General features: G+C 40.4%; 2 protein-coding genes across 4 annotated transcripts in view; both read right to left on the reverse strand.

Annotated features, from left to right (window-relative positions):
* The window catches only part of LOC125329073 (heterochromatin-associated protein MENT-like), a 35,520-nt gene extending 32,967 nt beyond the window's left edge, over positions 1–2,553 (reverse strand). Inside the window, exon 1 of one of the 3 annotated variants that reach the window (XM_048310429.1) lies at positions 1,710–2,553. The gene's annotated coding sequence lies outside the window, so the exon portion shown is untranslated. Of the gene's footprint in view, positions 1–185; positions 249–1,591; positions 1,686–1,709 lie in introns of those variants that run through there. The other 2 variants (XM_048310412.1, XM_048310422.1) reach the window with 2 other exon arrangements.
* A 56-nt stretch (positions 2,554–2,609) lies between these two features.
* On the reverse strand, positions 2,610–10,324 carry LOC125329066 (serpin B10-like). Its single transcript, XM_048310402.1, has 8 exons — positions 10,210–10,324; positions 8,943–9,114; positions 7,813–7,926; positions 6,085–6,219; positions 5,593–5,710; positions 5,082–5,224; positions 4,332–4,487; positions 2,610–3,514 (listed from the first exon to the last, which is right to left on the reverse strand). The coding sequence occupies exons 2-8, from the start codon at positions 9,108–9,110 to the stop codon at positions 3,110–3,112; spliced, it is 1,239 nt and encodes a 412-aa protein (XP_048166359.1). The 5' UTR covers positions 9,111–9,114; positions 10,210–10,324; the 3' UTR covers positions 2,610–3,109.
* Between the last annotated feature and the right edge of the window lie 3,405 nt (positions 10,325–13,729).

Consider the following 13,729-nt stretch of genomic DNA (forward strand, 5'->3'; position numbering starts at 1 on the left):
ATTAGCAGTTTTCCTTAGGATCACAGATTTATATTCTTTAATGGTTGACATTTAGAAAAACACAAGGCAAGATTACTGCATTATAACATTGATATGGTAAAGTCATTTACCCACACAGTCATGCATGGCACAGGTTGCTTTCTAAAAACATCATAAATTTTACTTAAATTAATTTAAATATTTACCTTTAATCCTGTGAGAGAGAAGACTTAGGTCTTGTCCTCAGGTTCTGTGTTTGTGCATTAAGCAATTTTTAAATTAAGAAATATAGTACTGCTTGCCCCTCCCTTTCCTTTTTATCCACGTGCAGGTTGCTTCCACCTACCCAAAGTTCCTTTCTACAACATCCCCAAAAGGTCTTACGTAATTTTGGCCTCTTTGTTGTCCTGGTCACTTTTCATGTTTAGACATTCCAAAAGGACAATGGAATTAAAATCAGGTCTGTTTTTGCACCACAATAGCCTACTGACAGGATAGCAAAGCAAGTTGCCCATTCCAAAGGTTTTCTGGTGTTGTGGAGATAACTGCTCTGTTGTTTAAAATAAGTGACTACTAAAAAGTTTATACAATAGTTGGTTTTGGCTTCTGGATTTAAGCAGATATTGAGGGTCTGATTCTCCTCTCTGTGACTCCTGGGTTTCAAATGCAGTACCTCAGCATAAAACACCAAACCTAGTGATTGAATTGGACATGGGAGTCCAGCTTCAGATTGAAGATCATTAGGAGCACAGACAGAGGCAAAGTGATGAAGGAGGGTAAAGGATGGACACCCCACTGGTTGTGTTGGTGAAGAAATCTCATTGCAGCTATGCCTGGGAATCATTTGAGACAAATACTGCAAAACCCTGAGTTACTGCACAGTAAGGAGGAGGGCAAGAGCTGAAACAACCCTATTTGAAGGGCCCGAACAAGGACAGAGAGAAAAAGTACAGTGGAGGCAAACATGGCACAGGAGTTGTCACTCTACAATCCCATAAGAGAGGCAGTGATGAAAGAAGAAAGTGGTGGCAACAACTGTAAGACCCTGGAGGGCAGGGAAAGGTGAAGGAAGGGAAGGAAACTCTACTGTGTGCTAAACATTTTGCTGCAAGCCTGATTACAGAAACAGAGCGGGTTAAGAATTCTAAAAAATGGCAGAAATCAATGTTGTGCAAGGCAGTGAAGAAATTACAGAAATTAAACAAGTGCTAGTTTCAGTATGGTGAATAAGTCCTCAAGAAATCTGGATAGGAGATAAGTCAACTGAATGATTAGGTGGTGGGAAAGCCCAAGCCAGGAGACTCCCAAGTCCCAAAGATATATGCTGTGAGCAAGCTAGCTGCCTTTGCTAGTTAAGATGCAAGTATGCCATGCAGGATTAGAAAGGGAGATGGCAAGGCAGAGTGGCTTTTGACAAGAGAGAAAAAAAAATCACACTTATTAGTTGAAAGGGGCATCCAGAGATCAACCTTGTGCTTGGAGCAGGGCCATGAGTAGATGAGGTTAGCCATAGCCCTTCCAATGATGTAAATTCCACAATCTCTCTGAGCAACCTTCTGCAGTGTACTGCTGCTCAACATGGGAAAGAGTTGTTCTCTAATGTACCACTCACCTTTCACTGTTGTGGCCATTGCCACTCAGTAATGATCTGGCACTGCCAAAAGGACTTCAAGTGGGTCATCTTTGCAATCATGCTTAAAATAGTGAAGGAGAGAGAAAAGGTGACTCACATTTCCATGGACTTTAAAGGCCTGAGTGAGTTTATGTGCTTGTTGTCATGGTTTTGTGCCTCCTTGGCCTTTCAGGTGTGGCCTTTCTTTCTTTATTCCCAAGGCATATCAGGAAGTGCTTAAGAGGCTTGTCCATGGGGACATGCAGCTCTTCCATGAGGTGAAGGAGAGCATGGAACTGGACATGAATGCACAGGGATCCAGTGTTATGTTTCAAGACTGAGACAGGCAGAAGGCAATCCTCTTGGGACTCTATAGGGATAGCACTTGCTTCATGACACTTTTCCTATGTTCCTTCCCGTTTGGAAAGTCAGAGCCAGAAGGGACCCTGGAAGCAGCTGACCACTTGAAAGAAAAGAGAAAGGACTGAGTGACAGTCAGCAGTCTCTTCTCTGCCAGGAAAAGGGAGTCCTGCTGTTTCAAGAAGATGTTTTTCTAGTAAGATGCTGTTGTTGCGTGCAAGTCCATTAAGAAACTTGGTCCTTTGCTCTCTGTTGTGAATTCAGATAGTCAGGATCATTCCCTGCAAACATGCATGAGTGATCAGGACACTCTCTTAGGAGAAGGAGCTGTGGCAGGAGTAAGTATGACCTGGGACATTCACATTTGTCTTCCAGAAAGCACTTAGGGCTTTAGTATTACTTATATTAGTATTAGACTTGATTCTCCCATTTGATCTTGCCTCAAACCAGTAAAGTAAGTGGCAAAGTAAAATGAGGGCAAAGCAGTGCAGTGCTAGGCTGGAAACAGTGTAGTATGGGTGAAAGGTTACAAAGGAGAAAGTTCCCTCCAGTTCTATAGTGTTGTTACATATTTTTCAATTTCTGTGGGACAGAGATTAGAAAGTACATGTGTTGGCCCCTTTTAGAGAGAAAAAGAAGCACCAATATCAGGAACACAGAGGATTTTGCAGGTTTATTTCATTACCAGCTCTGCCAGGCTGCAAAGTTGGTAAAAAGCTGACAAGAATGTGGGTGAGGTAGCCTTCCTGGGGAGCATCAGCATGAGCTGAAACAATCGAGAGGCAGCAACAAGAGCAGGGAGATTTTCCTGTTTCTTTGCTTCTTAGGTACCAAAACAAGTATATTTAAAATGATCAGTGCAGTCTGTTCTGAATTGTGGATGCTCTGGTTCAGAAAGTGCTGAAAAGACACAGTAATGTTGTTCTTTACACAGTTGGGTACTTGCAGTGTAGTGCTAGCATTTTGGGGTTCTTTGGCTAGGAAAATGACCCAGAGGCATGAATTTGAGGTTATTTTTAATAAATACTCTCTTCTAACATTGAGAGATTTGTCAACAGTACAGGAAAATTAAGAAGTGCAGAGACTATTGAGATGCTCCTTGTGGTATGTATTTAGTTCATTGTTGTTGTTGCAATAACCTGTTTAGTAATCAAGTTTCTACGGGGAAGAAAACCTTCCCAAGAAGAGGATAGTCTTGGTCTTGTTGTGCCTGATAAAGAAGAGGAAAGGGTGATCTGCCACAAAGATAACAGTAGCACCAAGACTTCGTGATGCCAGTGTTGCTGAACTGGCAGCTGCTGCCTCTGTGCCTTCTTCATTGACTTCCAGGTAACACTTGTGAAAAACTTGTGACAAAAACAGATCACCAGTCTTGGACATTGCTGTGAAATCAGCTTGACCTTCTGTGAAGGCATCTTGTATGCCCATCCTGCTCAAAGTAGATTTGAGGTCATATTTCTCTTCTAACGTGAACCTGGGCAGATAAACTTCCATGTTCATTTTCTCCATTAGTTCTGGATTGGTCCATGCAGACAAGTTTTCAAAGGTCAATTCTCTTTCTAGCTGCAGTTAGTAAAAAGAAAATTAGAAAATTAAAAAATGTTCAAAAACCTGTGCCCCAAGGGCTATTTCTTCTCTTTTCTTAAATGCAGAACTTTTCAAGAGCTTGTAAGAGTACAAGAAAAACAGTAATGAAACAGTTTGGAGATCTTTTTGACTAAAGGAGAATGTTTTTCTATTGTATATCAATGCAGTATTTGAACTGTTCTCAGTAACTGTCAGGGAATATAGCAGAGTTACAATAGTCTAGTTGGTTCTCTGGTCCCAGGGCTGTTTTCCCCACATTTTAGAATTTACTGAAAAGAGCTTCCCCCCCAAAGACACACACCTTATAAATGACAATTTCTTAAGGGTTTGTTATCCAAAGGCAGAATCAGGCACTTTTTACAGAAGGTGGCAGTGTCCACCTAGGTCTGAACATAACAGAGGCTGCCCAATTTTTGGTGGGGTTTTTTTGGAATGAAATCACATCTGTCCAAATTGGTGCAGACAGTGGATCTCAGCAGTGCTGGTTTTCTGTCCTCCTTTTTGTTTGGCTGGAAAAGGAGCAATCTTATGGGGTTTGGGTTACCTGTTTCCGGGACTGATCAACATTAGAAACCACAGACATGCTAGCTTCCAAGACTAAGAAATATATTCTGAGCTCCAAGAGCTTCAAGCTCACAGTAGTAAACCAGATTTGGGATTTGTGTTACCTTGAGCCTGATCATTACCCTCCTTCCTGGACATATGACTGCAGCTTGGTATTTTACCTCACACATGCATAAAGTAAGTAAATAATGTCACTCTTACTTTTTTGCATGATTCTCAGGTTTTTTACCTTTTGTAAGCCAGCGATGTCACTCGGTAGCAGGATAAACATGCTGAGGTCATTGTTGACGTATGGAAGCTCAAGAACATCAGCCTGAACTGATTCTATGTAGTTTAAGTTAAACTTATCTCTCAGGTACATCATGGGCACTGGTTTAGTTGTATGCTGCAACAAATCAAATCAAATGTTTTACATTTGTACTCTGAACAGTAAAAGGACTGAGTTAAAGTAGCACAGTGCATGTTTATTGTAAATACAATAAGTCCTCTACAAACTGCCCAATGTGTCTGAGACATCCTTATGGGCAAGACACAGAACACAGGATCTTCAGAGGACCCCTGCTCTTCTGGAAAGGAACTGGGAGGCATGGCCTGCTGTCTGAGCTGTCTCAGATGACACCAATTATAGGAAACTCTATGCCACTCTGATTTGTTGAATGGTTAAAAGTGAAAATGTAAAAAACTAACCCATTCAGTTTTGTTCACCTCTTTGTTTTTCCTGCCTTCAGAGAATGGAAGCTTGTTTGAAGTCAGCTTCTGACAACTTACTTGTGGCTCAGGGCCAGGTATGTGTGTGCAGTCTTAGTGCTGAAGGTGTGGTGAAGAAAGTACAGTGTATGCTTTAAATGAAGTAACTGTCATGCCACATAGATTTAAAGGGTGACAGGATTTCTACCACCTGACTCCCCCCCCCCCCCCCGCCATCTTTTTCAGGTTTTTCCACCTGCAGTGTAGGAAATAGGGCAGTATATTGCCATACCATGTTTATTCTGAAAGGTCTCTGCCTGGTAGCTTCAGCTTCAAACTTTGTTGCCCAGTTTCCTTTGAAGTAGAGTGCATTTATCAGGACTAGCCTCGTGAGTGAATCTACAGATCCAGGAGGCAGCAGATTTTGGATTTTACCTAGAGAAAACAGAGGGACATTCACACATCTGTGCAGTTTCATTGTTTCAGTCTAAGTGCTGGCACAGTTTTTGGGGATATAAACCATGGAAATTTTAAGTGCTGCCATAGCACCCATCTGTCTTGAGATTCCTCGCAAATATGTAGTTACTGGGGTAATCTTGATTTACACAAAGAAGAATAAGCCATATTCCTCATACATTGAGATGGAGGACACTAATTTCAGTAAGAGCTTGTCAGTAGATGAGTAATTTAGAAAAGTCTGATTTACCTTTCTGAGGTGAATTGTTTACCTGCCATGGGTCCCATGGGTACAGAGAAGCTAAAATGGCTTCTTTTTGATTTGGAGAGGAGAGGCTGGAACTTACCTTCAGTCTGTTGTTCCACACTGGAATTGATGTCTCTCCTGATTTCATCTGCTGCTCCCACAAAGTCGACTGACTGTGGCTCTGCACTGTAAAATCTCTTGGCTAACAGTAAGTATTCCTGCAGTGCAAGAGAGACACCTGACTTAGGTTTGTTGCCTGCCAATATGAGTACTACTACAGCAAGAGATAAAAATTATGTGGACACAAGCACAGTGTTTTCTCAAAGGAACAAAGTATTTTTTAATGGAAACATTCAATTTAAACATTCTCATCTAACTACATATAAAAATCACTGTGAGATTAGGTACACATCCAAAAAAACTAAAATTTTATGCCCTAAGTCTAAGGAAAAGTATTCAAGAAAGTATTCACATTAAGGATAATAGCATAATTTGCAAATGTAGTGAAAATATTTAAAAGTGTATGGCTTATGTTGCCATAGGTAGATCATGAAGATTAAATGACACTGCATAATCTGAATAAAAGTCTTACCTTACTGAAAGGCAATGATTTTTCTCCATATAACTGGTTGACACTTTTAAGCAGGTAATTTTTAGTGGGTTGGTTGATTTCAAAGCTGAGTGCTTTAAATCCAGTATGGATATTGTCCGATTTGCCAACTTCTGTCTTGAAGAAAGAGAAAAAAAAAAAAAAGAGGACATTTTTCATCTGTTGTGTAAAAATCTCAGTTTTTTCCTTCACACAAATCCAAATAAATTATTTCTCTTCAGGTGATCTGTTACCTTTATTACAACAGAAGAAGTGCTCTAAACTGGACAGCTATTAAAAGAATCATTTTAAAGTATTAGAATTTGCAGATGCGGCATAGACACTGTGGACATCTTGGAATGCAAGTGTTAAGAGCCTGAACTATGTAAAATATTTGAGGGTTTGTAAGTGGAGATTGTGAAACTTTGGATATTCAGAAAATGAGAGTCAGAGAGTAATTCTTACACAATGCACAAAGATTTGGCTCTATTGCTCCCTTAATTTATGAAAGTCTGAAGTGTTACATGGAAGGTTTGCCTCTGAATTTCTTAATCTCTCTCTTAGTATTTTGTGGTTTGTTTTTTTTTAATGTTTCAGTAATTGCAGTAAATTCTTTATATTGAAGTGACAGGATTAAATGGATGTGGGCTCAGACTCTCCAATGAGCTCAAGGAAGAAGCTCTGAATTAGTAAACTAAAAGTCTGTGCCTGTGCTGTATTCACGTCACAGTTATATCAGAATCAGAGGCACGAACAGACCCTTAAATCTTCAGAGTGTTAGAACCCATAGCACTCTGTAATTCTTACAGTTCGGGCAAGCGTTACTCATGAGGAGCAATCCCTCTCCTGTTCATGCAGTGCAAATGAGATGTTGACATAAAACCTAAAATAAATCTTCCCAACATGGGATTTGGCTGTGGGATGCAGATCCATTCATCAAAACTAGCAGCAGCTGGGGTTTTGTGGGCAGACTGCAGGGAAGCAGCTCACCCCCCTAAAGAATAAGGATGATTGAAAAGAGCAGGAAGAAGAGTTTGACATCACCATGTTTGAATTGTCAGTGAGGAAAACTATCAACTCAGAGGAATTCCATTTGCTTTTCTGTATTTTTCTGCTATGTTAGATTATGTATACGTTGGGACAAGACGCCTGCCAGTATGGCAAAGATTTAGCTCAGGAATGTAATGATTCCCATTTCTCTAAGATTTATTGTGGGCAACTGGTCTACTTTGGGAAATTCCAAGACATAGATTTATATTGTTAACTTCTTGATTGAAATGGAGACTAATTTCTGAAACATATCATGCATAGGTCACCAGGAAAAGTTAATGTTCTGGTTTTTGTTGTCGTGATGCTGTAATCAAATATATGGAAGAGCAACTCTTTTCTTGGGATTAGGTTTCTGAGGTAAGAACTGTGCTAGCTTTTGTATAGTAATAGTCTGAGAAAGAAATCTGCCCTCAGAGCTAAAAGAAATAGATCAAGAGATCAAATGAGCATCAAATGTTAAATTTTGCAAATCTGAGGTTAGATTGTGCAATTCTGTGTAAAAGGGAGAAGCACGTAATAAGTGTTGCATTAGGTGAAGGTATCACAGGATGCTGCACCAATTAATTGTGTACACGAAATCTGAGAAAGACAAACATAAGCAAATGTAAATGTGGAAGGAAAACACAAGCAGGAGAAGATGTGACCATGCCCATAGCTTGATCACCAGCTTGGGTGACATACCTTCTGGAAACATGCACGTCGATTTGATAGACTCTCTTCTGTTCTGGAGTAGACATGAATTCTTATGGTTGTGGTGACATTTTTGGCTCCTTCAGCTTTGTTAAAGTGAAGTACCTGTAGTAGGAAAAGAAATAATAAATGTAACAATAAAAAATTTGTTATTTCAGTGACATTTTTCAGTGACATTTTTCAGTGATGTCATGGGGACTGGTAATGAGGAGAGTCTGGCTCAGATTTTGTTCTTGTGTCCAGTCCTTACTGAATATGAAATCTTTGGTTAGGTCCTGATGCCCATGTGTACAAAATGGCTTGTGCAAACTAAGCTGAGGGCTGCAGGGAAAAACTCTTATGTACGTGGCCTTCATTGAGGAATCTGCCTGCTTTAAGTTATGCTCTGGGATGACCAGTTAATACCTGGAAAGAGCCAATCACCTCCGGATGGAGTCTACCAAAGCAGAAATCTAAATGGAGCTCTGCTATGTGTCAGAAAGCCTGAAAAATTATGCAGGCAGTTCCATGCCTTAAATCCCTTTCTCTGGGCTTGTTCACTACCCAGGCAACAGAGGGGTGCAACCAACCTTGGAACAGTTTTCAGAAGAGCTGTGCCCTTTGTTTTGTTTTGTTTTCCCTTCATCCTAACAGAAGATCACTCCTTTTCTACCCTACTGGGTCTCTTTTGTCCTGTAAATCAGGAGTTAGGTCACTGCCTTAGCATGTGGGACAACTTCTGCCTTAGCAGATGCAAACTCACAAACCTCCCCTCCTACAACAGGAGCCAGGTACCTTCATTAGGTGTTTGGTAACCATGCATTGGGGCTGTTCTCACTGTCCCCTGACAACGCCACGAGCTTTGAACAAGTGTGACATGACAATTTCAGTCAGTAATTTTGCCTGTAAAATACATACCCCAAAGAAAGGGTTGTAGTCTCAATGTGGTTTTTTCTAATCTTGTAGATGTGGATTTATGTTTAGCAAAGCGTAAAATTTAAAATAACTTTAGGGGAGAGTCCTCAAAACTCTATACATAATATGGCTTTCCTCTGTTCCATCACAGCAAATTTCTGGCATGGAGGACATTAGTCCAAGAGATCAACTCTTTCAGACAGCTACTTTTTGAAGCCTAGACTCACCTTTGCCATCTGATCTGCAGTGTTACCTTTGGCTCCCAAATAAACAGTAGCCAGGGCAGATGAAATACTCCAAGGAGAGAACAATATATTCTTGTCACCATCTTCCTGACATTGCTGTTTGAAAAAGTCGAGAGCAAAGCTTGTGTTTGCTTTATTCAATGCATCCATTGTCCTGAAGTGGCACAGAAAGGGAGAAAATATGCTATTAATGAAACAATAACTATGATTGCTATTTGTTTAGAAGTTCCTCTTCACTGTTGGAACTTTTTTGTGATTTAAAGACTTTCTAAAATTGCCTATATGAAGAATGAGGAGCGTTAACTATTATAAAGTCACATAAAGTTTAGCATGTCCTGTTTCACTGATGGCACTAGCTATCATTTTTAGGGATGAACCAGCCTCTAGCTGTGTTTCATATTTGTTCACCAGGAAATTTATTGCACTGTCCTTTACAGCATCTTGGAGTGACAGTTGATAGCATTATTCAGCAAAGCCGGCTCTGGAGACTATTGAGAAACTGTCTCTTATGAAAAATGTTATGCTTCAATTTGTTCAAGAGCCTTTTGATGCTCATCTCTGTAGTGAACCAAGACTCTGGTAACAATAGCAGTCAAAGCATTCCTTTAGGTCAAGACAAAACACTTCTTCCTCTACTTGAGCAAGCACTGCCCCAACTATTGCATGCTAAGCATCCTGAATTACCTTTCTGACTTTTAAAAATGTTCTGAAACCCTGTCTTACAGCACCAGCCCAGATCCTAGCTTCCCAGTTCTTCTGCAATACAAGCTTTCCATATTCAACAGACCACAAGGGCTGCTATTTATCATTTGCCTTGAAGGTTTAGCTGAGGGTTCTAGTCAGGGACTAAGAGTATTTCAGTTGGTATAGGATGGCCTTAGAATAAAAGATAGTTTTTGACCCTAGTAACTTGCAAACCAGGAGCTAAACTGATAATTCTAGGGACTAAAGAGTACAAGAACAAATTAGCTGACTTAAGAAACACAGCGGTTCTCAGTCTGCTATGATATATATGCTAGTCAGTGAGCTCTAGAAATTACAGAACTCTGAACAATAAGTTGCTCTTCCTGTATGTTTTCAAGACCTTCATCTTCTAGACTATGCCTGTGTAATCTTAGTTAATTACTTTTCCAAGCATTAGTTGTTTCCAGTTCAAATACCTGCTTCCTTTTTTCCTATGCATTTGTCAACAAAGCAACAACAGTCAAGAACAAGTGAAATAAATAGTGTCTAGAAATCATTACAGTACCTTATTTTGTGCAGGGAGAAACACTGCTGCTCTGGGTGTCTCCAAGGTTTCTGCAGCTCACATGAAGGGTAGGATGAATTTATAATGTGCCTGGCCTGTTCTGCAAAGGTTCTTATGACTCATAATTCTGCAATGTAATATGCCCTGTAGGCCACATCCCTGTGGAAGAACTGAATCACCTCAGAGTAAGATGTGAAATGATGGTAAGAATGATACCATACAAGAGCTTTACAAAACTGACTGCTTAAGTATTTCTGTAAACACTTTTGTGGCAACAGGCTAGTAACAACTTGAATCCACACTACTTTGAACAATCTTTCTTTTGTGGTTTGGAGAGTTTAAAAAAAGGCAGTCGCTGACCTACTTCTTTTATGGTTTTTCTAACAGAATTTATCTCTTAGAAACAGACAGAAAAAAAGGAAAGTGACTTCTTGTGTGTGAGTTTTTTCTATTGCCCGCTTCCTTCTGAGAAAGAATTTGTCATTCCTGGTGGGTTTCTGTTTTAGAAAAATGGGGTTTGTTAATCTTGAAGGATTCTAAGACTGTACAGCCAGGGAAACTCTGTAACTGTGAGATGGGAAGGTTCAGAGACAGGCACCAGACCCTTGCTTGTATTAACAGTGGGCAACATCACTTGAACTTCGTGTAGGTCTTAGATTAGATTTCATTTCTGTTTCCCCACCCAGTCTGGAAGCTGTTTGACCCATGTAGCACATCAGAGATCTATTCTTTATTTTCCATTCCAGAAATGAATATTCTGTCAAATCCTCTTTTTCTTCTTTCCTGGACTACTAAAATACATCTTTCCCTGGTTTTCCTTGCAATCATGCTGTCCCTGCTTCTGTAGCCCTTCCTGTATCTGTCCATCCCCACTCTGACCCCTAACTGAAACACCCTGTAAAATCCTGCCTTGCCCTTTATTTAATTTTTTCTCTCTACGCTGTTGATACCTCTGCCCTGAAAACCTGAATAGGAATTTGATACCTCCCCAACACTGAGCAGAACTCACTCACAAGGTCTGTTTCCTCCACATAAACTCCATCTGGAGAGCTTTCTTCTCACCTGCTGTCTGTGAGCATACATTTAACATGGACTTATGTTGCAGGGCAGAGGTTTTCATGAAGGATCTCATGATGAGGAATGAACCATGGAAATGCCTGCAAAATTTGGTGCGGGGTGTAGGAGGGTACAGCTGCAAAGGATCCCTTGACAATAGTGAAACTTCTATATCAATGTAACTTGGGAATTGAAAGCTTTGCTGAAGTTGTTTTCCTACCTGTGAGGAGCCACATTACTTTAATTGGATGGTGTTTTCCTGCCCCTCAGGTATTTTGAAATGGTAGCTATGCAAAAGGGGCATGTTTCAGTGTGAGTTGTAATTAGATGTATATATTGTTTTCCAGAGAGCAGCATAGTGTAGGAGAGATATTCACTGCAGAACTAATTGCTCGCATTGCACCTGGGAAAGCTGTAATCTGTTTACATTGGCCTTAAATGGTTTCCAAAGCATAAATGATTTGAGTAATCCTTGTAAATTTAGCCCTGTTGTTGAAGAGCGATAGATACCCTGAAAAGACTTCATCCCTTAGAGCAATTGCTGTGGATTTTCTGGTTATAAAGCGGGGGTGAACTTAATTTGCTAGCTAGTGCTACTGCTTGCTGCCTTACAAGAGGTGACTGGGGTGTTCTGTTTACACAGAAATTCTGGGTTAGGCTGAATGAGAGGTTTGTTCTTTTGCGCAAGGTTTCACAGCTACCTTTTTAGAACACTGAGTAACTAAAATTATACTCATCTCAGAAGACAAAATATGCTTTATCAATGTGATGGATTGATAATATTTTCTAATATCCCTTTAAATTAGCATCACTGGAGGACACAGCTCATTGGATGGTGCTACTGCTGAATCAGTAGCTGTGGTACTCTCACTCCCACTCCTTACCAAGTCAACACAGTAGCACACTAGAAGACTTATATTTGTGTTAATAGTGTTCTTCCTGTGGGAAGTAAACCTGTGGTCCCTTTCACTGCAGTCATTCATGTTTCCATTTGGTTAGGACAAATATTGGCAGGATACCAGTGCCCTGGCCAAATCTCAGCTATATAAAGGCATTTTGTGTTCCTCCAGTTTCAGTGTAAGTTTGCACACGTCATTTTGACTTTCCTACACAGTGTGTTGCTCTGTTCATTAGTGCCTGGGTTCAGGAGTAGATGATGTGTTTGAGGTCTGAACAGAACATTATAAAGTGCCCTATGAAAGTTCTTAAGGGTCTTGAGAAAAAGACTTGCTGTCACAGAAAAATGGTAGCTTCTGCTCTGACACAGTATTTTTAGGGTACAACTTTCCATGGCTGGTATTCATGCTCATTGGTAGATTATTTTAGCTGTCCACTCTGTATAGCTCTTGGAAATCTTATTTAATTCAGAACTAACATGTTCTATATTTCAGGTAGATCAGAAGAAAATGTGGTGTTTGAAGGAAAGCTCTTCAGTTTCCCTGACATCCTCAAGTGTTTTTTACAAGTAAAAGCACTGTTTATTTACTTGGCAGGGAAGAATTTCTGATTCAGCCAGCAGAGCACTCTATTCAAGTTTTTGACTCAGCCAGAGCAGGCCAGTAGATTTTAAACATGAAAGGAATTTAAATGTCCCCAAAGTTTTAAAAGGATTTTAGGATATACAAGGAGCAGGGGGAGGAGAAGGGTTTTGAAATCTGAGAATATTTTAATCTCTTTGTAGGTGTGATTTTTTTTTTTTTTAATCTCTCTGTGATTTAAATTTAAAAACTAAGGAGGATGGGGGCATAGAAAATGAGACAATAGTAAGAGTGATAAGCGCTCTATTCTGCATTGGCATGGCCTCACCTTGAATACCGTGTGCGATTTGGGAACCACAATATAAAAAAGACATTGAGCTATTGGAGAGTGTCCAAAGGAAGGCCATGAGGGTGGTGAGGGGACTGGAGGCAAAGCCGTATGAGGACCGACTGAGGTCGCTTGGTCTGTTCAGCCTGAAGAGGAGACTGAGGGGAGACCTCATTGTGATCTTCAACATCCTCACAAGGGGAAGTGGAGGTGCAAGTACTGATCTCTTTACTCTCATGACCAGTGACAGGACTGGAAGAAACAGCATGGAGCTGACTCAAGGAAGATTTAGGCTGGATATCAGGAAAAGGTTCTTCACCCAGAGGGTGGTTGGGCACTGGAACAGGATCCCCAGGGAAGTGGTCACAGCACCAAGCCTGTCTGAGTTCAAAGAGCATTTGAGCAACACTCTCAGGGCACATGATGTGACTCTTGGAGTGTCCTGTTCAGGGCCAGGAGTTGGACTCAATGATCCTGATGGGTCTCTTCTACCTCAGCATATTCTATGACTAGAAACATAACATTTTCTGTGCTAAGGAGGGCTCTTTTCTGGGTGATGCCTCTGTCATAGTGTAATTGAGAGTATGGCATGAATTTTTCCTAACATTGTCAACTGAAAAACCTATATGCATTACCTACACTGAGTATAACAGATTTT

The sequence above is a fragment of the Corvus hawaiiensis genome, chromosome 1 (assembly GCF_020740725.1).
Source record: "Corvus hawaiiensis isolate bCorHaw1 chromosome 1, bCorHaw1.pri.cur, whole genome shotgun sequence".
NCBI lineage: Eukaryota > Metazoa > Chordata > Aves > Passeriformes > Corvidae > Corvus > Corvus hawaiiensis.